Genomic DNA, 24,890 nt, shown 5'->3' with positions numbered 1-24,890 from the left:
GTGGTAACTGAGACCCAAGCTCCATGGAAAAGACATGAAGATGTGCCCAGAAGCCCACAGAAGGTGGGCTCCCAAGAATTTTCAAGACCTTAAAGATCCAGCCCTTAACAAGAAAGGCACTGCGTGGTATCATCAGGAACTAGATCGGTGCCTGACACAGAGCAGGGACTCATTCAGTATCTTCACATGAGTGCCTCCTGCAGGACTTGGTTTGTGCTCAGCAGAAGGGCCCAGGGGTTAGCACATAGACTTCGTTGGATTCTCTGCTGAAAGAGCACTGCCTGGGCAATTAGAGCTGATTCTGCTTTGTTGTGGGGCTGTCCTGTGCATTATGGGAGAGTTGGCAACATCTCTGACCTCCACCCTGTAGCCAGTAGCATCCCTCTTCCCAGTTGTGAAAACTAGAAACATCTGCAGACATTGCCCAGTGTCCCAGGCACAGGGGGTGGGATCTCCCCTGGCTGAGACCTTGTGGCCTTGAGGAAGTTACTTGGCCTCTCTGAGCCAATTCTGCCTTTGCCCATGGGGGTGGGGGATGCAGTGAAGGTTACCTGAGATAAGACATATTTGAGGAATTCTTACCTCACGTGGAGAGATCTGCAGAGTAGAGGAAGGAAACCCTGTGAGCTTGTAACAACAGCAACCAGAATCTGCTTTTTTTGTCTGTCTAAATGGATGACCTTTCTGGAGAAAAACCTCAGCAGATATTCTTACTTCTCAGCTCCCTGGTGTTCTCAGGTCATGAAAGGGTTATATGCAAGCAGCAGCAGGCATTGAGATTTCAGATTAGCAATGGAGGAGACGAAATTAAATATGTACTGTAATTCGAAGCACTCTTTTTCATGGGAAAAGAAGTTCTCCCCACTCAGCCCTTCCAACTGGTTTGTCCAAACATTAATGGCATGCAAATATTTATGATTCATACATGCCCCTTTTATTCCCCGTCATATTTTAACAATAAACAGTGCATTTTAACAATGAGGCAGAATAATCCCTTTGTTCTGTCACTGAGCTCTTCAGGCCGGCACCCAGAAGCATCACATTCTTCCCGCGCAGTAATTGCTGGCTCCACCCGAGTTTAGGGGAGTTTTATGGTAGTGCCCCAGCAGTGTGCCGAAGACTGTCCTTAAGGATGCCTTGGCTGTTACGCTGGAAGCCATTTTAAGGTTGTGTCTCAGCCTTTTCACAAACCACAAGTGAACACTGGCACACGTTTCTTTTTTTGGCCACATATAAATGAAGAATTGATTCATCTGGCTGTTACTTGGAGAGGTATCTTGCTCCACAACTGTCTTGTACTTTGTCCAATCCATGGGCTCCAGATTATACTAGAGCCACTGTGTCCCATCTGATACTCCTCTGATTCATAATAGCCACACAGAAGCACATGCATTATTGGTGAAGTCTTTGGAAGACCACATCCCATAGTATGCCAAGTGGGCATGCCTGCAGCACTCACTGAGCTGTACTGGCCTCTGTCTCCTCACCTGTGCAGTAGGTATGACAGTGCCTTCGTCTGCGCCTCCTCAGAAGGTTGTTAGGATGATTAAAATGGGATGATGTGTGGGTGTAACAAGATTTACAGAGAGCTACAACTCACCTGGGCGTTGCTCTTCCTTCAACAGCGAGAATTGCTGAAGGCGGAGGGGAAAGAGTGGCAGGAGATGGCACATGTCTCGCTGAATCAGAAAGTCAGGAACAATGCCATTTACCACTGTCTGCTCCTCCCTGGCAACGCCTGTATATTCCTTTATCCTACAAGGGACCTCGTAAAATGAGAGTGCCTGAGACACAGCAGGAATTTCAATATTTGTAAAAAAATAAATGAATAATAATAATAATAATATAATCATTCCCGACAATCAGGCCCTGAATGTGCTGGACTGTGTGTTTTCTGTTTTGATTGGTGATTCTCAGGCTTTGAACACTTTCCAATCAGGGAAGTAGAGTGTCCAGTGCTATTTTATGAGAACTCTCCCGTTGGAGTTACAAAGGCCAATCCAAGAGAAGCCGCAGCCTCTGGGGCAAGTGAGGGGCCCGCAGTCGGGCAGGCCATTGGTATTCTGAGTGCTCAGTGCCATGGGCAGGTGTGACAGGAGCAGATGAGCAGCAGAGCATAACCCAGTGGAGAGGTTAGGGGTCTTCCTGGAGAAATTGTCATCTCTGTTGAGATGTTTCAGGGTGTGGAGGAGGCTATCCCTGTGAAGGCATCAGGTAGGGCATCCTAGCCGAGGAAGCCAAGTCGGGCAGGAACAGTTGGCCTGTTAAGGGGTCGAGAGGTGCTCCAGGCGCCAGCCTGGGGAGGGCTTGGAGTGGAATGAGACCTGGCAAGGGCCTTGACATCGAGAATTTGCTCTGGTACTAGTGAAATGGAGAAGCACCAACAGGTGGGAAACCGAGAACTGACCTCGCCAGATACAGATTGTAGAGAGACGCCCACATTACAGACTGAAGGATGGGAAGGGCATTGGGAGGGTGCCTGGGGGCTCAGAGGCCCATCCAGAGACCAAAGCCCCTGATTTCTTCCTGCAGGCCCTGAACATTTTTTATTTCTTTGGAACAGAAGATGCAAAGGTTAATAAAACACCATTCCTGTCCTCAAACAACTCATTTTTATAGAACATCTCCAGAGAAAATGCTTTGCACATTTTTGGTTTTCACTAAGGAAAAGAGCTATTTTTCAAACATTCCATCATTCCTACAAATGCTGTTTTTTATAGAAAACTCAGGCATGTGCATAGCCAGTTTGTAGATATGCCATTTGGCAAATGCCATGTACCTAGAAGTCAGCTCCTGCTAGGCCCTGCCTACCGCATCTCGCAGCCTTGCCTCCCTATTCCTCCCTCTCAACCTCCACACCCACCTGCCCTCATGGCCTCCCAAACAGCCGCTCTGAGAGCTAAAAGCTGGTGAGCAGGAACTGAGGACCTCGAGGCTGCCTTCCCTGCAAATGTCCTTCCCTTAGGCCTCTGCCCCAGAGCCATGTGTGTTTGAGGCCCTGGGCCATGGCATCAGCAGGATCAAGGCCAGGATGAGGTCAACCCTGAGAGGTCACTTTGATCTGTTGTCCTATGTTAGCCTCTAGCCCAATGAATGGAGACTGGGGGATCTGGGTGCACCGACCGGAGGCCCTTCTGGTAGCAGGCATGACCTTGGCCTCAGTGGACTGTGAACTCAGAGTCTTGGGGCTGCTTGGGCTAAAAGAATTAAAACCTGGTTCCTCAGCCAAATTACTCAGAAACTGTGATACCAAAGAAAAGGGAAGATCAGAAAGGGACTGAAATCCGGGGAAAGGAAGTGCAAAGTCACATGAGTATCGAGGTGCCTGCGGGTCCTGTCAGTACTCTTCATGAAGAAAAGCCTGGCCGGTCCATTCCTTCTGTAAAGCTGAGCTCACCCCGACACCATGAAAAAAGGAAAGCCAGGCTTTCAAAGTGAAATCCAACCTCATAAAAAACCAGCTGTCAAAAATGAAACTTTATAGAATAATTCACTGATACATTTATCGAACATTTTTTATTTCTTTGGAACAGAAGATGCAAAGGTTAATAAACATCATTCCTGTCCTGAAACAACTCATTTTTATAGAACATCTCCAGAGAAAATGCTTTGCATGTTCTTGGTTTTCGCTAAGGAAAAGAGCTATTTTTCAAACACTCCATCATTCCTACAAATGCTGTTTTTTATAGAAAACTGGGTTCTGTATATTCCACACCTGACTTTGTCAACTCTTGGAGATGGCCCTTGTGCCAATAGCTTGGGCCTCCTGTCTGCATTGTGTCCGAGTGGACACAGGTGCACCTGGGTAAAGACATCAAGTGGATGTACACTGACATCAAGTGGATGTACACTGACATCTTAATTTCAGTTCAATTTAGAGAAACCAGAAAATTCTGTACCGGATCTGTACCTCATTCAGAAACCCCCAGATAATCATCCAGTTCCACTGTCAAAACTAGTAGTAAGTGTTGGATTAAGGAAATGGATGCAGAGTGAAAGCATGAACTTGGTTATTAGGAAAAGTGAGGAAGAGAAATTTAAAACACTTTGTGGAAAATACCTCTGCTTCAGATTTCCCCGGGAACCTGAGGGTGCGTTAATTTTAATACTTAGTTATTACCCCTCAGTCAAAATTAGACTGAGCACAATCTATACAGTAAAGGGAGAGATTGTTCCACGTTTCAGAATCCTCTGAGATTTCCAGAATTTGCAAAGAGTAAAACTTGAGCCTTCCCTGGCCGTCTTGGTTTTCAAATGCTGCCTTTTTCTTTTTTTTTCCTTTGATTTCCTTTCTCACTCTTTTGGGTGTTTAAAGTGTGTGAGTAGAGCAGGCTCTCCTACAGAAATGCACAAGTGAGTGAAAAATGTTGCACCGCCTTTCCCAAGCTGTGTGACCCCCACAGCAGATGGTCCTCCGTGAGGACAGCCTTCCCTTGCGTGACAAAGGGCAAGTTTCATATCCCACTGAAACTGCCTCAAAAAAGAGAAGATGACTTGTGGGTCCAAACACACACCAAGGAGACTGGCGGAAACAGAGCCCAGTGGTCAAGGAGCCAAGGCAGGTAGACCTGCTCCCCACGAGCCACACCTTGCAGGTAATCTCAGCGAGACGGGAGCCAAGGATGGCCCCAGAGACACCGCTGGCCCAGCAGGATGTTTGTGCTGTGACGGCACCAATTGCTACATGTGTTGTTCCACCCTTGGGCAAGTAGTGGTTTGGGGTCACCTCCTCACCTTCTATTCCTGTTCCTCAGCCCTTTGGGGAGCAGTGTGCACTCTAGCAGCAATCCTGAGGTTGAACCACTCCCCAGATGTGGTGAGGAAGTGGAGGGTACACCGACCGGCATGGAACTGCACTGTCCAGCCGCGGGTTTATTAGACCACAGCCGGCTGTCAGAGTTCACCAGCCACAGGGCAGGAAGCACACAGGCTAATAAAGCCCAGACCTGGGCCTCATCGCTGCCTCCACTTGGAGAGTATGTCACAGCAGCAGGTGTCCAGGAAGACTCACCCGTGACCTTCCCAACTAAATAAAGCAATTAGCATTTTGCCCTGGCATTTGGATGAACGAGCTGGCTTTGAGGGACGACACATGCTCCACTGGGGAGCATTTGGCCTTGCCTGTTTATAAAGTGGATCAGCCAGTCACAGTTGTGCCTTACAGAGGTCACCAGCTGGCAGGGCAGGAGTGGACTTGAAGTTCAAACCGAACATGCAGTTTTCCTGGTGGGTCTTCAGACCCCATTCCTCCACCTGCCTGCTGCCCTCTGTGCAACACCGGGGTTGGCTGGAATTCCTGGAAATGAGAGGATGGGCCTGGTGGAGCTCTTCTACACCTCCTGCTCAGCACTAACATGCACACACCCACCTGCCAGCCCTCATCAGACCTCAGCACTGCTTGGTCACTCGCTCTTCCACACAGGATGGCCCAGAACTCTATGGAATCACACATTCATCACGTCTATAATCATTATTACACCGATATTTGCTGACTCATTATGTAATTTAATTTGCATGACAACACTGAGAGGGAAGGACTAGTATCACCCCCATTCGACAGATGGCAAAGCAGAGGCCCCAGAGAGGTTCAGTAACTGCCCACAGTCACACAGCTAGCAAGTGGAAGAGCTGGGATTTGAATACAGATAAGTCAGCTCCGGAGTCCACACTGCTAACTAGCACATTACGCATTTCCACTTCCATAGGATTGTGATCAATCCCTTATCTTTTGCTGCTTCCAGGTATAAGTGAAGATAGCCCTTCTCTCTCCGGGCACTTCTTCCCACTTTATTTAGTCCTAATGTTTGTGTTTGTATATAGCATTGCTCCGGGTCCCCACCATTGGCCATGACGGAGGCTGCTGTTGAGGTTAGGTTTCCGAGAGCCAGAGACAGAAGGTCTTGGTGACCCCCTGCCAGAGCTCCCTCCCTCCCTGCCAGCCCCCACAGCACACCCAGAACCCTGCAGCCTGCTCCCTCGGGAGCCAGGAGCTGTGGCCTCTCAGTGGCATGCCCCAGTTGCCATGCTCTGGCCGGGGCCTCTGCTTGTCGCATCCCACGGGGGCCAGAACCAGGGCTGCGGGGAGGCTTCAGGGCTCCCCTGCAAGGACTCATGTCAGGCTGCAGAAATGAACATCAGCTGCCTCTCTCCAGGGCAGCCCCATCCACCCACCGATTTGGGGGTTGCTGTTATTCAGCTGATCCGTCTTCCTTAGCTTTCCTCTGACTTACTCGTCTGGCTCCAACTTGCTGAGAAAAACACTTGAGAGGCTTTCGCTCTCCACACCCACGCACTTAAAATACCAAGCCCATAGGTCATTTGAATGAGGGAAATTGGCTAATAACACCGTGTGCTAGGGTGCAGCTGCCACTTCTGCAGGTGCTGGCCAAGAAGGGCTGTGTCCCAGCAGGGATGGGCGTGGATGGGGCAGAGGGCTGTGCTCGCTGGGTCCTGAAGCTCAGAACGTCAGTTGGATGTGGCACTGGCTGACTGTCCCCAGTTGTCAAGCACGGTGCCAGGTCTGGTCGGAAGAACACAAGGAAGTGGAAGGCAGAGTTTTCCTGGGGTTGAAAAATGTCACACACACCTGTGAGTGCAGTGTCATCACTTATTACCCCTGTCTATGAGGTAATGAGCAGATGTCCTGGTGCTCAAAGCTGCAAACACGAGCCCATTGTGAGGGCCAAAACCGGAATGTCTCCACCTTCATGAGCTGCATTTTTGGGGCCCAAATGCCCCATCTAGTAACTTTTGCTGGACAGACATTTCTTGTAACTGCACATAAAACGATGGGCATAACATAATGGAGTTATAGTTATGAGCAACAATTTCACAAATATTCACTTGGGTTGACTTTCATTCCCACTTGAGTAGGCCAGTCTGTGGTTAACCAGGGGGCGGCCCTAAGGGCTCGACTGCCAGGAGCCCAAATTTGGCTTAGTAAGGAACTGCTTTTGAACTATAACCCAGACATAACAGTCAGCTGAGCACAGTGAAGGTCCATTAGAGTCACTAGGACTATGTGCACTTTCCTGGGCAGTGGTAGAGCATGGGAAAAGTGCCCAGAGTCTGGATTCCTGGTGCTGGTGTCACTGGGTTTGCAGGTAGAGATTTAGGACCTCATGACCATAATGTGAAGAACAGTGAGCATAAAGCTGGGAAATCTGGGTTCTGTGGTATATGTAAGCTGTGTGACTTTGGGCACATTACCTAACCTCTCTGAGCCTTAGGTTTGCTAGCTACTAACTGAGGACAATAAAATGTATCTTGTTTATTTCATGAGAATGTGGTAAGGACCAAATGAAACAGTATATGGGAAAGTGTTTGAAAAGTTGTAAGTTCTACGCAGACCTAAAAATGTCAGTTATCACGAAGACAATGCTTCTTTGTTTGTCATTTAGGAAGTCAAGAATAGGATGATTGTGGCATGGCTGCCACAAGAGTGGAACCATGTCAGGGAACAAAACATACAGGTGCCTATAGAACAGTTGTCACTCCTAGTGCCAAGTGGTAACTCTTATGTTTGGTGCTTATGACTTATGACTAGGTTGAATAGTGTTCCCTAAAATTTCATGTCTGCCAGTAACCTCAGAATGTGACCGTATTAGAAGCAGGGGCCTTGCAGATGTCATCCAGTTAAATGAAGAAGTCATCCCGGATAGGGTAGGCCCTGCGTCCAGTGACTGGTGTCCTTACAAGGGGAGGGAGATTCGGAGACAGAAGAGACACAGCAGGAAGACAGGCCTGTGGCCACGGAGGCCGCACTGGAGCGCTGCTACCGCCTGCCAAGGACTGCCGGCATGTGCAGAAGCTGGGGCACAGCGAGGAAGGAAGGGCTCCCCGTGAAGCTGTGAGAGGAAGCGTGGCCCTGCCTACGCCTTGATTTTGGACTTCTGGCCTCCAGAGCTGGGAGACAACGAAGTTCAGTTTTAAGTCATGTGGTTTGTCAAACAACCCTAGAAAACTAACATGGTATTTTCATGGAGTCTCTGAAATGCTGAGGTTGCAGACATCAGAGGAAGTGCAGAGGGACAAGTCCATGCCTGCACATGGAGACAGGCACCCTGTGGGCTATGTTCTCAGAAGGCTGTCAGAGTTGAAAGTGACACTGTCTGTATGTGTCCCACAAACCTCCTTGTTTTGCAGACCAGGAAGCTGACATCTGGAGAGGTCAGATCATCTGCACAGGAACTCAAACCTTATACCTCTCTTGCAGGAAGCGCCACACCCCCACATACACACATGCACACACACACCTGCACATATACACAGACCTGCTCTGTCACTGGGGCAACATTGGCATTCATTGCTTGTGTCTTCAAGGTACTGTTTTGTTTTTTCATTTCAGTGCCCCCTCTGCCCTGAAGCTACCCCTTGCCCACTGCTCTCCTTTCCTACCTCCCAAGGGATAGTTGGTGGGTACAGAACATGATCCCGGCCCTTAGGCCTTTACAGCCACAAACCCCACTCAATGCAACATCCTGATGGATGGAAGGCGCAGAAGCAGCCACAAGAGCCAACTGCAGTCATCCAGGAAGGCTACCTGAAGGATGGGCACCTGGCACCTGACTCTGAAGCCAGAGACTGAGGCAGCGGGCTGAGCAAGGAGGCCTCGGGGGCTGGCAGAGCAGCTAGAGGGAGAAAGACCCCAAAGCAGAAGCTTGGCAGCTTGTGGGTAGAGCTTGCTTGGGGGAGCCTGGCGGGGAGAGGAGTGAGAGAGAAATAGCCTGAAGGCGGGGTCTGAGGAGTGAGGTTGGCTGTAGGTTCAGTCCTGATGATGCTGGTAATACCCGCTGTAGGTCCCTGCCAGAGGAGGGGCAGCTTGACTGAATGCTCAGAGGACCACCCGCACGGGGCTGTTCCTGGGGCTGTGGCCACCTTGCTCCTTTGCCCAGTTCTTAGATGGGCAGTGGACCCGGGTGCCCGGCTACATTGCTAGACACCCTCACTGGGCCTGGCCTGCAGCCTCTCCTGCCCATTCCTCTACTTTGGCTAGATGCCAGGGTAGAAAACAATTCAGGGTGTGTCTGGTAACATATGCAGGGTGTCCAAAAGATGGCGAATCCCTAAAGCCCGAAAGGAATCTTCGCCAGGTTCCAGGGAAGAGGACTGGTTGGTGGGGAAGGTGAATGAGGGGCAGGGCCCCATGGGCTCCTCCAGTGCTCTGGCCCCCTGGCGCACTCCACCCGACGGCATCTTCGCCTCGCCCGTTAGACCGGCCAGCCATAACTTTGGTTATAAAGCCATGCCTGGCAAGGCAGATTTCATCATCTGATCGTCACTTGTAATTGTTCTTATCATAGACTCATCCAGACAGGATACAGATCCCTGGGGAATGTCCGGAGGGAGTTTTTCATGATTAAGGAACCATTGTTGTGCTGTGGCCAAAGATTCTATTTTCATTGAGCATTTTTCCATGGCTTTCTTTTGTATTAATACGTGCATGACAGTTGAAAATATTCTGCTTTCTAACTTTGGGGAGGAAGACAATTTGATTTTGAAAATGGTTTTGGGAGCAAAGAGAAGAATGGGTGGGCAAATTTTACTTTTCTTGTTTTCATCTCATGCTACACAACTAAGAGGAGAAACTGTTAAGGGGAGAACGACTGTATTGAGGCAGGAGGTCTGAACATCAGGCTTAGTCAGACCTTAGGATCTTCTTGTGGAGTTGTGAGAAACAGAGAAGAGAAATAGTAAAAGTGAACACAGCACACACCCCTTCGAATACCATGTGCCAGATACCATTTTAACGGTTTTACTCATATTAACTCATTTTATTTCCCATGACATTCTGTAAGGGAGGAAGTTATATGAGCCCACCTTCCAGGTTAAGGGCCCTGAAGCACAGAGCAGTCAAGGGCCATGCCAGATTCACACCTAGAGTCAAATTCTCTGAACCACCTAGCCAAGAAGAAATGCTTTACATTATTAATATACCTATGTAATAATAACTGCATCATTAATATTAATTATTAATATATACTGTATTGTTTATGTACTTATATATTGGTAACTGTATTGCTAATTATAAATCTATTTTTAAATAATTTTTAAGGTTATTAAAAGCACTGCATTAGACATGTAATGAAGACAAGGTCACATTTCATAAGTGTATGTAAAATGGTTAGATGGAAATCCAGGTCCATACATAGGTTTATAGTACTTATTGAATTTCGGTCTATTGGTTACATATCCTTAAGTCCATTTATTAACCACACAGTTTGTCTGACCAATCCCATGTGTGCCTCTAATAAGATCTAATAAGATCTACCATTTAAAAATAATATTTCAAGTCAACCAGCAAATTCCTATTTTTGAAATACAGAAAGAATAATTTTAATTTAGTCTATCCTCAAACTTAGGAATTCTATATTCCTAGTCCTTGGAGGTACCAACACCACTAGAGGGGAAAGATAGATATGGTTTCTCTTACTCCTCAAGGAGCGTGTGGGGGGAGGTGGATAGCTGCCAATCTGATGCTGTGTTCCCTGGGGTCTCAGCCAAAGAACACGATTCTGAATCTCTCGTGATCCTGTGGTGTTTATTGACAGCCCAACAAAAGCCATGTAACCATGTGCAGTGTTAGATCTAGACAAACACCCGGTGTGCATTCCAGAATTTAAGCACAGCCAAACTCAAGGGATGTTGGCAAAGCCAGTAAGTCATGCTACAGTGCTGCCCGCTTTCCAGTCTGAGGGCTGGGAAGTTTGAGTTAGTGGCCAGTCATCCAGCAGGTATGTTCAGGCCATTGCATCATCCTCTGTACTCTCTTTTGTGTTCCCACAGGGAAAAGCTTCACTCTGACGATCACCGTCTTCACAAACCCACCACAAGTTGCCACTTATCACAGAGCCATCAAAATCACAGTGGATGGACCCCGAGAACCTCGAAGTAAGTGGGCCCCCTCGGGGCTGGCACATCCTCTGAGCTGGTATGCCCTGAATCCTTGGGTTTGACCGGCATTGCTCAAATGGGGCTAAAAACCCCTGCCAGAGGGGGATGTCAGGCCCCTGCAGGGAGAAAGAATGTCATTGTTGACACTCCGACTTCTCAAAAGATTGTCTCTGAACACTGGGCTCTTTTTGATGCATCCTCTTAAGGGCAGAAGGAAATCATGCTGATTTAAGTGCATGTTAGAAACATTCTGGGGCTGCATGAGACTAAGGATTAGTCCCTCAAACACATGGTGAAATTCAACAGGATCAGAAACTAACAGTGTCTGGAAGATTGGCCAGGCACAGACGCAGCAGAAAAAAGCCAGAGTGGACCACAAAGGACTGATTACCATCCATGCTGGTCTTTTAATCATTTGTGAAGTCTGGAGATGAAAACTATGAAAATGACCCTTTTCTTTCTGTGGCATAGATCAAAATCTTATTACAGGTCTGATTAAAATAGAGAATGGCAGAGTAGAATAGTTGGCCAGGGAAAACCAGTAAATATAGAAAGATGGTACCAAAAAAACACCTCCTGTGAGGAAAGCTTTTAAAAAAAAGAGTGGGGTTGTTTAGTCTGGAGAAAGATGTCTTTGCAGTGACTTAATGACTATCTTTGAGTAAACACAAGAGTAACGCTCTTTTCCAGAACCACACCCTTCCCTGGGATGGAGGTCAGGTTACAGCCCAGACCTGTGCAGCTGACTGGAGCCCCCACTGAGCATCTGCATGCCTCCACACCTTATCCAGTCTCCCATGGAAAATTAATATCCTCCCTCCTCAGGGATAGGGAAGAAATTCAAAACCAGGGCTTCTTAATATGCCCAGAAGTTGACATGCAGAAAGGTCAGGAGTGGTTTATAAGTTGGGTTTTGGGGGGAAAAAGTAGAGTTCTGGTTCAGGCACATAAGCCTTCAGTTAGCTACAGAACCTCTCTGACCCTCAATTTCCTCATCAGCAAAATCAGGATAAGAATGCGAGCTTCTTTGTAAGATTGAATGAGCCTGGCAGAGAGAGTGAACTCCTGTCTGAGGTCATCAGAGAGTCCCTTGGCCTGTGTCTCTGGCTGCTGTGTCCTACCCATGGGGGCTTTAAGGTCATCCTGTGATCCCTATAGCTCGTGGCAGTCCTGGCCACAGCCTCGTAGCATCTCTGTCATGTGTAGAGCCATCCCAGGAGTCACCTCCATTTTCTCCATGCCCCAGAGGGGGCAGAGCCCCACAGAGCACTACCGTGCCCCCCAGGACATAGTATTTCATTCATGGTGCCCCTGCCACCTTTCCCTGCTTTGTGACTCCCCTTATGTCTGACCCCATTTTTCCCCCATCTCAGGTTTTTATCTTTAAGCCCATGGAGATTTCTGGCCACACCTATTCTCGGGAAAGTCTGGGACTTGGTAGCTGATTCTAATGTATGTGTAAAAGCAAGCCGCAGCACAGGACCACACAGTTACAACCAAACCCAGCTTCTTAGGTGTATCCACAGGGGAAATAGCAAGCTAAAGACTAATAGTGACCCTACAGGAAACATAATGGAAACACCAAGCAGGTGTCTTGGTGCCCCACAGAGGACCAGAGAGGAAGCAGGCTTAGTTCACAGCAAGGCATAGGGTGGAGGGCCAAGCAGTTGTGAGGTGTAAAGAAATTGCCTTTGAGGGTAAACTTCGAGAAAGATTCACTCAAGTGGCTGTAAAATCTCTTATCTTTAAAAACAGAAGCAACAGCCATCTCTCAGACAGTTCAAATGCCGACCTGCCTGAAGGAAGAAGCTTAAGACAGTGACCCCTTGATATACCTCTCCTTCTGTTACTCTATTGTGCCTAAAAAAGGGCAGTTTTTGTCCCACTGCCAGTATGCCCTGCAGTAATCAAAGAACGAAGGATGTGGTTGAGCTTCAGAAAGCAAACGGTGGCCGCTCTGACTTTTGTAAGAATCGGCAGTCGGAGAACATATGTTACTGTAATGGCCCGCCTGTATATACAGTTTACTCTTCCTGCCATTTTATCACGAATGAAAACAGTTATTATTGAGAAGGGCTCTTTGAACAGACAGTGGGGATTGGCTCCAAAGAGGCATGCATTTTTACAGGAATCTTTCCTGCCAAATGGAATTTGGGATCTTTGGAGAAATTAAATGAGAGGTAGTCAACACACTGTAAAGAGGTGTGACAGCCCCAGGTAGATAGTGTCGCATTTCACAAGGGACTTCAAGAAAAATAGCACACAGACTTCCAGGGTGACTTGAGTAATGCTGACTTTTCTGTTCACCCTGTGTAGTAAGGCTGGGACACCACAGCTAATTTTAGTATGCAGTGTTCTTATTATTTGAACATCTAGATTCAAGGTGAGAACTACATTCTGATGAAGCTCTGCTCACAGCCAGTTTTTTTTTTTCAAGAGAAAGTTAACAGAATTTTTTTTCAGCTTTACTGAAAGATAATTGACATACAACATTATGTAAGTTTAAGGTTTACAACATGATTTGATACGTGTCTCTGTTGTGAAATGATTACCACAATAATTTTAGTTAACACATCCATCCCCAGATAGTTGCAATGCATGTGTGTATGCGTGTGTGCTGAGAACTTTTAAGATCTGCCCTCTTAGCAACTTTCAAATACAAAACAGTATTGTTAACTGTAGTCACCATGCTGTACATCACACCCCCAGCACTTAGTCATCTCATACCTGGAAGCTTGTACCCTTTGACCCATGTCACTCATTTCTCTACTCTCCCTCTCCACTCCCCCACCCCTGGCTCTGGCAACTACCTATCTAGTCTCCGTTCCTATGGGTTCACATTTTTAGATGCCATGTGTAAGTGGGATTATACAGAATCTGTCTTTCTCTGTCTGACTTCTTTCATTTAGCACAGTGTCCTCAAGGTTTATCCATATTGTTGTAAACTGCAGGATTTCCTTCCATATGAAAGCTGAATAATATTCCATTGTGTATATATACATATACCACAATTTCTTTATCCATTGACTTATCAATTGACACTTACGATGGGCACTTAGGGTGTTTCTGTGTTTTGGCTATTGTGACTAATTCACAGCTACTTTCTAAAGTAATGTTAAGAGAGGTCATTGCATGTAAATCAGGATGCCTGGACAGTGTCAAATCTATGGATTAATGAGATCTCTCAAGTCCCTTCTACCATTATGGTGCTGTGAATTCTGCACAATCCTGGCAAAATGGACCTGGCATTGCCAAGTTGAATAGTTTAAAAAAGTTCAATTGTTTCATGAAATTAAAGACTACGAGAGCTGGAAGAGAGAGCCTTCAGGCCTAACTGCCTCATAGGAAAGGGAAAGGAGCCCCAGAGAAATGAGATGGTTTTCCCAAGTTGAAAGGAACTTGTTGGTGGTAGACCGGTGAAGCCAGAAATACAATGAGGAGCTCCTGACTCCCAGCTGTGTACCCCCGTCTGTCCGTCCACTCGCCTCCCCGTCCGTCCCACACTGTCTGGCCATCATCTCTTCCCAACTCTGTGACCCTGGCCTCAGTATCCTCAGGTTTGAAGTGAGGAGTTGTCTTCTGTGACTGCTCACATCCAGCCCAACCCGAGATTGTCCAGCGAGGGTAGGTGGTAGTGCCTCGTCACAGGCACAGAGACTTCAGGTGGCAGCTTTCATGCTAACACCCAGAAGGAAAGCTTACCTCATTCAACCTGCCTCTCGTGTAATTAAGGAAACAACTAAGGATCAGAGAACATGCCTCAGCTATCTGTTGCCCAGGCCAATGGGATATCACCTTCCTGGTGATATTGTAGCAAAAAGTATATTCCAAAGAGAACTGGAAATGTTTTTTATTTCAGACAGTCACTTGCTCTTTCACAGTAATAGATGTGCCACTTAATGAGTCATAACGTGTCCCTACATTCTATGTTTGTTTGTTTTACATCTCAAGATCAATGGAAAAATTATTGTTGAAAATTAAATTAATTGTGGAGAAAGGGCGCCATCAGAAAGTATCCTGTGCTGAGATCCGTTCTTGCAAGCTGCAATGGCAGGGTGCCGGGGGGCAGTCTGTTTTCAGTTTATAGGGAGAACACTTAGGAGCTTGTTAACATACTGAAAGATGGGCTTCTCATTAAGAATGAAAGGTGGAGTGAAAGAAGGTTTCAAGAAAAGGATATTTGAGAGTTGTTTTTGTGTACTTTTTTATATTTCAGGAGATGTAATGAAAACCTGTAGCTGTCAGCCATGTGTCCATAATTTAGTCCATGTGTCTGTAATATGATAATGTTGAGATACCAAAGCATATTATCTGCAGATATTCCACTAAATAATGTGAATATGTGAATTAGCCCAGTGCTGTGGGGAAAGATAGCTTGCTAAAGAGAGACTGAGAAGAGTGAGCAGTTGGGACCGCAACTGTCCCAGTGGTGGTGGGCGTGGGCATGGGGGTCCCAGCGGTGCAGATTGGACAGTCATTCTGATGTCATAGCCGTCACCTGTCTGGCCAGGTGTCTGTTACATCTGGAACACTGAGAAACCTCATTAAAAATTGAAAAGATTAATAAAACAAATATTGGCCATTTCTGGGACAACTTCTGACCTCACATTAAAGGAATCTGTTGCAGTAACTGTGTGGTGCTTCAGAGTCAGATTAACAGATAGCTAGGCAGAGCTATTCCTTAAAAACTTTAGAATATGCTATTTTCTGGGGCACTAGCCTTCCTACCAACTAACCTTTTTCCTTGGAGGGAGTTATACTTAAAATAGTCGATTGAGGGGCCTTACTCCCTGTCATTCAATTGCTTGGTTAAGGACTTTGTTGAGATTATGTCACGTGAATATTATTTTCTTCCGTGATTTTGAACGTAAATAGCAAATATATATATAGAGAGAGAAGAAACACAATCTTTATATATGGCAAGTACACTTCAAGTGAAAAGAAAGAATGGATGAAACGTAGCTGTAAACCTATGGACCTAAAAATATTTGAAATTGAGCTTATCCAGAAAAGTGTGGGATGAGCAGAAATGCTTATGGGTTGCTCTTGTGATTGACTACCATGCAGTTCTTTTTTAAATAAGTTATTTTCTCTTAATTAATAAAGGCACCTAGTAATAATAACAGCTAACACTTCATGCTGACTGCCCAACACTGTTCAAGTGTTCTACCTGTATTCATTGAAACAGTCTTTACAAGAACAGGTAAGGAAGTTGAAGCAAAGAGGGATTAGGTCCCTTGCCCAAGGTCGCATGGTTAATAAGCCAGAATTGAAACAGAGCAGGCAGCCCAGACACTGCAATCCACAGATGCCAATGTCTGTGTTAGGAGCTGTAACAATTGCTTTTTGGGTTGCATTGTATTGAAATTTCTGTTTCAGAAATTTTCTATTAGGAGAGTTTATCAGTACAATTCTGGTTCAAATGCAGTTTTCTTTGAGAAAGCAGAGCCTCACAGCCTTGGCAGCTTTCAGTTTTGTACAGACAGGAAGGGAATGAGCCTTTTCCCTAAATCAGGGCTGCAGTGAACTACACCGTGGGGGCAGGGGTCATGCTGTCACCTGTGTCTGTCCCCAGGGTCTGCTTGGGGGCCTGGTATCATTTGGTGGTGGGGAGGGGTGCGGAGGCTGGAGCAGGGATGGTGCATGAAGTCAGCCTCCCCCTCCACACAGGGAAGATAAAAATGTGACAAAAATGACCACCAAGTGCACAGTCCAAGTCCAGTGCCCCCTTTGGCAAAGTGTTTTCTAGAGTCCTTTGCACAAGGCTGGTAGCCCACTGGGATGATAAAAATCTGTCGTTCTTTGCTGCTGACTGGTTAGTGGAATGCCAAGCAGTTTTATAGACCTGTGACCTTAGGATTTAATTGTCAGTCCACAGCCACTTGGTTCGCTGGGGATTGCTTTAAGCTCATCTTCCAGCTAATGAACAGTGATCTACTTAATCCTTCTGCTTTCCTCGGATTCTTCACATACTGCACTTGAACTTGAGTTCTTTCTAGATCTTGAGCCACAAAAGAAAGAGGAAATAATTCTTCCGTCCCACTGAAATGTAAAGTAGGAGACAGACAGAGGGTCAAAGAGGAGAAAATGTTCTACTTACTTATATCAGTCCCTATTTTGAAAGGCATTTCAGCACTAGGATGGACATTTTGTTCCCACTGTGCTAAGCATCCCAAGTACCTGAAGATGTGGCAAAAGGCAGGTTTTAAAGCATTAATAATAATCCTGACTAAATGTTTCCAATGAATATTAGAATCCCTTTCTATTTATTATTCTTAGTAGTATAAACTAAACCAAGAAGAATCGTACATACATAAAGATTTCCCTGACCCTTGAGGTTTCAGCAGATTTAATTTGGACTGACATCTGGAAGGGTCCCTTGGGTGAATGGGGATGTGAGAGGGCCCTGGAGGGAGTCTGCTTGTGCCCCTGAAGTAGTGATGAACCACCTCATCAGTGCGCCAGGCCTGTGACCTCTTGGTAACTAGCCCTGTCTTATACAGCAGTCACTAGGATTTTTAGATGGCATTTGTGTTGCTGCAGAAAAGAAAGAAAAAAGGTCCTTCTGGGTACCAGTGACAACCCAAAGAAATGATCTCAAGTACCTTCTCAGTCTAATGTAGAGGCTGGGGGGTGGGGGTGGGGGAGAGAAGAAACATGCATGAACCTTAAACCATTATCTTGGATTTCTCTTTCCATTGGACTGTTGCAACCTCTTATCACTCTCTTGAACGCCACACCAGTGAGGTCACGATCTAAGCTAATACATACAGTCCTTGTGAGAGTTTAGTATATGAAGTGCTAAGAGAGAAAAAAAAAAACCTGTCGGCATTTAGGCTTGTGTTTCTTAATCCTAAAACATGTAGAGAGGTCTCTGCATCCTGACCTAGGGGACCTGGGTTTCCCACCAGCGCCACCAGGCCAGTGGGTGTGAACTGGGGCAATTATCTTAAGTACTTTGGGCCTTCGCTTTCCTCTTCTAAGCAGGTGGTGGGATGAGATAATCTCTAAATTAGTTCCCACTCAGAAGGGATAACAAAATATTGTCAGAAAAACAGAGCCATGGGTTCTGCACAAACAGCCCGAGAGACCAAACCCCACCAGCCTCCTTCCCTGGGCGATGCTTCCCTGTCACATCAGACATATCCACACACACCCAGGTCATATGTTAGGTAGCATTTCTTTGTTGTACATTTTCGAAAGGGCTTTCATCATTTACTTTTGAAATCATCTGGCTATTATAACTCATTAATCACCGGCCTCTTTGGGAGCAAGAGTTGTAGCAAGACCTATGGGCCTCTGGTCAGACTAAGACTGTTAGCACATATCATGTGACTGACCATTTGCCTTTAGTATCCCCAGGGAACAATGAAGCAGACACATTGGCCCAGGTGTGCTGTCTAGAAGAAGCCTACCTCTGATGTGGCCCAATGGTTACATCGGTGTTTGTTGCACGTGGGGCAAAACACAATGTGGGCTGTAGCCCGTTGGTGGGGCTTGCTGTTGACCTTTGAAGAAGTCAGCAGAGCCAGGGAGGAGTGCCTTGTGTACTCTAAGAAGGACTTACGCAGCAATACAGGACAATAGTAAAAGGGCCGATACCCCTTGTCAGGTGGCAGATAGACTATACTGGGCCTCTGCCCATTTCAGAAGGATATCGGTATGCCATGACTTGTGTGGGCACAGCTATTGGACTGTTGGTCTCTTTTCCTACATGCCGCACAGAGCAGCAAACGACCAAAAGGGGCCTGGAACACCTCTTTGCATCCTACGGCCTTTTTACAGCCTATTAATTTCCTGTAGCCCTGATTTTTGCTGCTGTCAAGATATGATTACAGTTCGAATTTGGCAGTTGCTAAGTGTGTGAATGACCATACCTGGGGACAGCAGGCAGGCAGTCTGGCTGAGTCTCCATAAAACAATGACAGTCAACAGCTATACTAACCTCAAGAGCCTGGGAGGCTGAGAGCCATTGTAGACAGTTTAGAACCATGCCTGGCACACAGTGTTCAGAAGATGGAGCAGTTATTTACAGTTAGCTTTGGAATCCTCGAGCTATAAGAAAACTCTAAACAAAAAAAGATTTGTGAATACTAAGTTTAAAAATTCATGAAGTTGCCATAATGTTGCAATTTTTTAGACATTTAGTCAAAAATTTATAAATTTTTGTTATTTTAAATCAGTTTTCCTTTTGTACTTAGACCCAGTAAAATTTATTTTCAGGAATGTTTATGGACCTTTGAGACACTCTGGGCAATGTTCCTAATCCCTCATGGGTAAAATGGCTTTGCCCCCAAATGTTGAACTTTGTGAAAATGCCAGGGGGAAAACTCCTGTCTAAGTAACATTGAAAGTTGGTACTTAAGATCTAACATGTGGTTCCTCTCCAATATCAGCATGGTGCAACTGTAGGAGACACTGACAGGAAAAGTGCCAGTCTCTCAGCATCCGAATTCTTGCACCAGACACATGCGGCTCACCTCCCCAGGTGCCTGCACCTGCTAGCCACAGCCTAACTTGGCAGGCATAGGAAACACTCAGGCACCCACTGAGTTCCCTAAACTAATGTCTCTCTAGATTTGTTTTGAATTTTTTTTTCATCTGTTTGGTAGGGCGTTACTTTATTTCCCTGCAAAGACAGCTAGTGGCACGTTCCGAGGACGCGGCGCTCTCGCTGTGCAGCATCGGAGACACTCTGTGCATGTGCATGCCCCATTTGCTATCCGCATACCTCGTGGCCTGAGGAAGCACCCCCACTTGGGGTGGCTGGGGAGCGACCCCGTTGGTATCTCCGCGTGCCTTCTGGCTGCACCAGGACGTGCTTAAGCCACCGTGTCTGCGATGGTGGGTGCTGCGGGAGCAGGTGGCCCCTAACTGCGTGCAACTCCCGCGTTCACAGATGGATTACATTTGGCAGGGCCAACAGCACATTATAATATGAAGGCTCCTTGGCTTTGGGGGTGAATTGGAATTTTTTTCACACACCAGCCACTTTCCATTTTTCATTTTGAAAAAAAAACAAAAAAACAAAACTCTCCTTCAGCTTTCCCAAAGCTTGGGTTTTTTTTTTCCTCTCAGCTCTGTATCTAAAAATTGCATCCAGTGGATTTCATAGAACTCCACCCACCTCCATCCCCACCATCACCAAAAACAAAAAAAATCCAGATTTCAGCTTAAATAATGAAATAAAAGCTGTCCCTTCTCACTAGGTAGGTGCTTAAGTTCATTTGTGCTGACTTGGAATTTTTGTTCTCCTATTCTTTCCATGTTCTTTTCCTTCATAAACAATTTGTTTTAAAGGTTTACTTTTTGTCTATGAAGAGCTGACAATAAAGAAGGGGTAGATTAGTTATAATCTATTTCTGGGCATTACAGCTGTATTGTCAGACACATCCAAGACACTTCGGTGGGATGTGCAATGCCTTTTTCATTGTGTGACTTATATATGGTGAATTTATATCAAGTTGTATGTGCAAGTCATGAAGTGACATGAGGAAAATTCTCTATAGGTGATAGCCAAATATTCCAAATTTATAGATGAAAATCAAGGTAAAAAAAAATTAAATACCCAAAGCAAAGTTCTTTTCTTTTTCCCTTTTTTAAAGGAACACAATTGAATTAATCTGCCAACTCCCTAGACCCCTATAAGTTAATGGCAATACATTAGTTTGGTATTCCCATGATTTACATATACTCAGGTTCCATTAAAGCAAGTATTGACTAAAACCCAGACTGTTACTGAAATCTTTCAGTGTACTTTCCTATACCAAGTGTCAAACACTTAGGATTCCATTTGTTTATTTGGTTTTGTTTTCTGTTTTTGCTCACCATGGCTTAGAAGTCAGTCTTCTGGTCATTTGAGATATAAAATAAATACTTCAAATTAGTTCTTAAGTTCAAACTATATATATTTATGGCCCTTTTTGGATTGGTACCTGGGCTCCCTTTATTTTTCCTTAACTTTGATTCCTTAAATTTGTTTTTATGATATTTATAATTCACTCATTTTAAGGAGCTAAGTAGACATATGCATAGCCATGTCTTCTTGTTTGTCTACAACGTTGCTAACAGGGCATAGCCCTGGGGCTCAGAAGTGAAGCAGAGTGCTTTGAGCCTGGGGAGCAAGAGGAGTTTGGAGTTGGACAGACCTGGCCTCAGGTCTGATCCCTGCCACTTAGGAGCTGAGGCCATCTGTAGAAGGGGCTTAGTGACACCCACCTTGCTGGGGGATGTGAAGCTGTGAGGATTACAGCAGAGAGCCTTCCAGGCAGGCTGGAGTGGTGGTCGCCTGATTCACCTGCCTCTCCTCTGTGATCAGATTAGCCTCCCCAAGTTCAGCCTCCCCAAGTGCAAAGCCAGGAAGATGGTAACCCTGTCTTGGGGGATTCTCATTCTGATTGAATAAAGTAACACATGTGATGGTGGCACAGAGTTTCTCTTAAATAATAGCTGTTATTAAAGCACATACCTTGACACAGGAGATCCCTTCCCCTCATCCCACAGTGCTTACCAGGGAAATTAGTGGAATTCTGCCCAAATGGTGGCCAAAGTAATTTCTTTTTCTAATCCTGGAAAATTGGGCCCTCAGAATACAATAAAGTAAGGGCTTTTTTTTCTTTTTCCTCCCACCCTACCTATTATTAACTCCAAATACTGAATCACTGAACCAACTTCAGCAACTTACTCCTCACTAAAGCAAACCCATGTGAACCATGTTGCCCCGCTCCCTTGGAGACAGGTAGTCTTCACAGATCTTATCAAAATATAGTTGTTTCTTCACTGAGCATTAGCGCTCATGCTGCATGACCTGCCAAGACTCTTAGCATCTAGAGGCTTCCACTGGGTCATCTATAAGATGGGAATATGAGCTCTGTCTACAGTATAGGGTTGTTGTGGATGAACTGAGATGATATGTATTAAGATGCTTTGTAAATAGTTTATCAATTAAATAATAGAAATACAATAGATACGTAATTCGAGAATAGAAAAACAACAGAAAATGTATTATTTGAGTGTTTTATACAAAAATCTTGGGGATCTTAAATAAAATAATTATTGGTTTGTTAAAGGTAGATTTCATCTTATCATGTCTTCCAGGACTGATGAGAAGAAAATTGTAGAGAAAAAAAATAGAGACCTTTAAATCAGCCCCTACTAACAGTAAATTCATACTGTTGGGAATTTTACCTTTTACCATTAGACTATCTTAGTATGTTCTTGGTCTACTACTATACAACCTTTAAAAATGTTGGAAATAAGAAGAAGCAACCATGACAGTTAAGAGAGCTGAGTTTTCTTTTAATATATATTTCTTTTCCAAATCCAAATCCAGTTTTCCCTTTACAACTCTTCTTATTCCATTTTCTTTCAATGAAAGGCTTAGGAAGAGTTGAGAAGCATGTAAGGTCATAGTGCAACTTGTTGAGTCCTTACTCCCTTCTTTTGCCCGTGGCTTTTTATATATGCTGCTTGCCTGATATTTCTGGATTAGATTTCAGGGAGGTGAAATGTTACACCCGGAGCCGCCTTGCCAGTTTCCCAGGGCGAGTCAAAACTGCAGCTGTTCGGAGGTGAGAATCTTTCAAGGCTCCAGAGGCCGGCTTGCTGTCCTGTTCACTTGCCAGGAGCAGGTTGGGAGAAACTCATTCTCTTCCTTGGATGATTCAGCCAGTCTCAAAATAAATAGGTAGCCGAGTGCAGGGAGAAAGAACTGGAAACTGCTGAAATTTGAGTCTTCAGGGCTGGGCTTTTCTCTGGAGCTGCTATTAAACTGTAAAAGGAATCCTGAGCCCTGGGCAAGGGAGGGACTGGCCTAGTGGAAAAGTCTCTGGCCTGGGAGTCGGAGTCTGGCCCAGCTGGGCTCTGTGACTCTCAGCAGCCTGGAACCTCATCTAACCTGGAGAAGGAGAGCCCAGGGCTCTGCAGCCAGCCAGCCAAGCTGGGGAGACGGAGACCCAGACCTGAGAACACGGGGGAGGCTTACACGGAGGAGGAGAGGGGAGGTGCATCTAAGTGCTCACCAGGCTGGGCAAAGAAATGAATACAGGTCCACTCCAGAGTGACAGGCCGTAAGTAGGGGAAATCATCCTAACTAGATTTCCCATGGCTTTGACGTCGTTTTAAAAAAAAAAAAAAAAAAAGTCATCCCATACCCACAAAGTGGTCAATTGTGCAGGCCAGAGTCCCAACATGGCCAGCTTCCTGACCTCGGCATTAATTCCTCAGCCAATTCAAAAAGATGATTTGAGTCCTGTTGACTTAATTGTTGGATGTTTCTGAGTGAGGCTGCCTTCCTCCTTTGCCTGCTCACAGTATTATGGGCTGTTCTTCATTACCTGCCCTACCTATCTTCACAATCTAGCCGCAAACAGCTTTGGTTGACCACACCACTTCCCTGTTGAAAGTTAATACTGTTTGACTCATTCTGTGTTACTAACCTGAAGCCAAAGAAAACAAACCAGAGAATGAGCAGCTTGTATGGAGCTTGGGAAGCTTTCAGAGGCCCTGCTTTCAAAATCCTATACAGTAGCTTTACTATATCTCTGTGCTGCAGCTGCAAAGCAAATGAAGGAAGCAGAAGTGGTTAAAAAAAAAAAGTTGAGGGTGAGGAAGAGACAGGGAGGGGTGGGGTGGGGGCCCCCTCAGGCTGGGAAGAGACTCTGTGGGATCCACAGCCGTTTATGGGGGCCCTCTCCCTGAGCTGAGATTAGGCTTCACACCCCAGCATATTCACACAGAAGAGGGACTGTTGACGGAGTTGAAGAGAGAAAGTTCAAAACGTTTGTTGAAAAGGCTGTTCTCCTATTGCATTGGTAGCTGAGAGGAGCCGGGAAGCTGGTCCCACCAAGCTAGCCGTCCACAGGCAGAGTCCCAAGGTAAAGACAGTGAAAGGGGAAGGTCTGTTCCTGTCAAATCTGGAAAGGATTTGGATGGGAGAACGTTGCCAGTTTGCTAGTGAAGTATGGGCAGCCTTCTCATCCTTGGTTCCCTAACTGTTCAGACATGGTCACCAGAGTGAACAGGGGGCACCTGTGTCCTGAAATAGATAGAACTTCGCTTCCCAATGTCACCTGGCAAGCAGCGAGGCCAGCGTTTGCATCATATGTTGTGGCTCTTTGGGAGCCCCAGGCAAATAGCCACTTAGCTGCCCATTCAGGTAACTGGGATCAGGGGACCCCCTTCCCTACAAATACTCCTCAGCTGTGCATTGGCAATGAAAGTCCGCCTCAGCGATCAGCGAGGCCGTCGTCCTTCCGGCAACCGGAAAGCTTTTGCTCTGGATGGTGTGAGGCAGGGCTAACATCCTGTTAAAAGCAGCTACGAATTACTATTGGCCTTGTGACCTGTGAGTGGCCTTCTGTGAGAGCCAGGGCCTGCTCAGCCATCCCTTAGAGGGCTTTGACTGGCCCCTCAGTCTCTTGCTTGCCTGTGGCCAGCCCTGCGTTCAGTTGGCATTTATCACCTCCGAAGGGGTGGGACTCAGATGCAGCCCCCCAGCTGCTGGGAAAGCCCCCAGGCCCAGTGGGAAGGGCTTTTAGGAATGGGAGGGAGGTTTCCTTACCACTTCTCAAAAGTACAGTGGAGAGAGCTCATTCTACACGGTTGCTGGGGACACATCCCAGAATAGAGCTAACCCAGGAGTTTGTTCGCTCATTCACTCATTCATTCATTCACTCACCTAGCATTCACTGGGGTACCACTCAACCATGAAAGGGCCCTCAGTTTACCCGGTCCTGCCAGAACACCCCTGGGCCAGGGCAGGAGGGGAGTGGAGACCTGTGGGGAGGTAGGAGGCCTGTGTGAGGAACAGGAATGCCCAGGTCCACAATGTGGACCCCTGGGATCACTTTCTCCTTTTCCCTAGGCTCCACACCAGGGCCCCCTCTACTGGACACCCAAACCCCAAAGTCAATTCAAAAGCTCCAGGCAGCATTTCAAGAGTCAATACTCACCTCTCAAACTTACCCCCAACCCGCCACCAAAGCTTACCCTTCTGG

General features: G+C 46.2%; 1 protein-coding gene across 11 annotated transcripts in view; it reads left to right on the top strand.

Annotated features, from left to right (window-relative positions):
• Positions 1-24,890, top strand: part of RUNX1 (RUNX family transcription factor 1) — a 244,093-nt gene that overhangs the window by 162,407 nt on the left and 56,796 nt on the right. For all 11 annotated transcript variants that reach the window (XM_036880191.2, XM_036880186.2, XM_036880185.2 and 8 more), the window contains one exon: positions 10,786-10,890. In XM_036880191.2, coding sequence (XP_036736086.1) covers positions 10,786-10,890 — 105 coding nt within the window. The remainder of the gene's footprint in view (positions 1-10,785; positions 10,891-24,890) is intronic.

This window comes from Manis pentadactyla, chromosome 1 (genome assembly GCF_030020395.1).
Source record: "Manis pentadactyla isolate mManPen7 chromosome 1, mManPen7.hap1, whole genome shotgun sequence".
NCBI classification, from domain to species: Eukaryota; Metazoa; Chordata; class Mammalia; order Pholidota; family Manidae; genus Manis; species Manis pentadactyla.
This window is presented reverse-complemented; position numbering and strand designations above follow the sequence as displayed.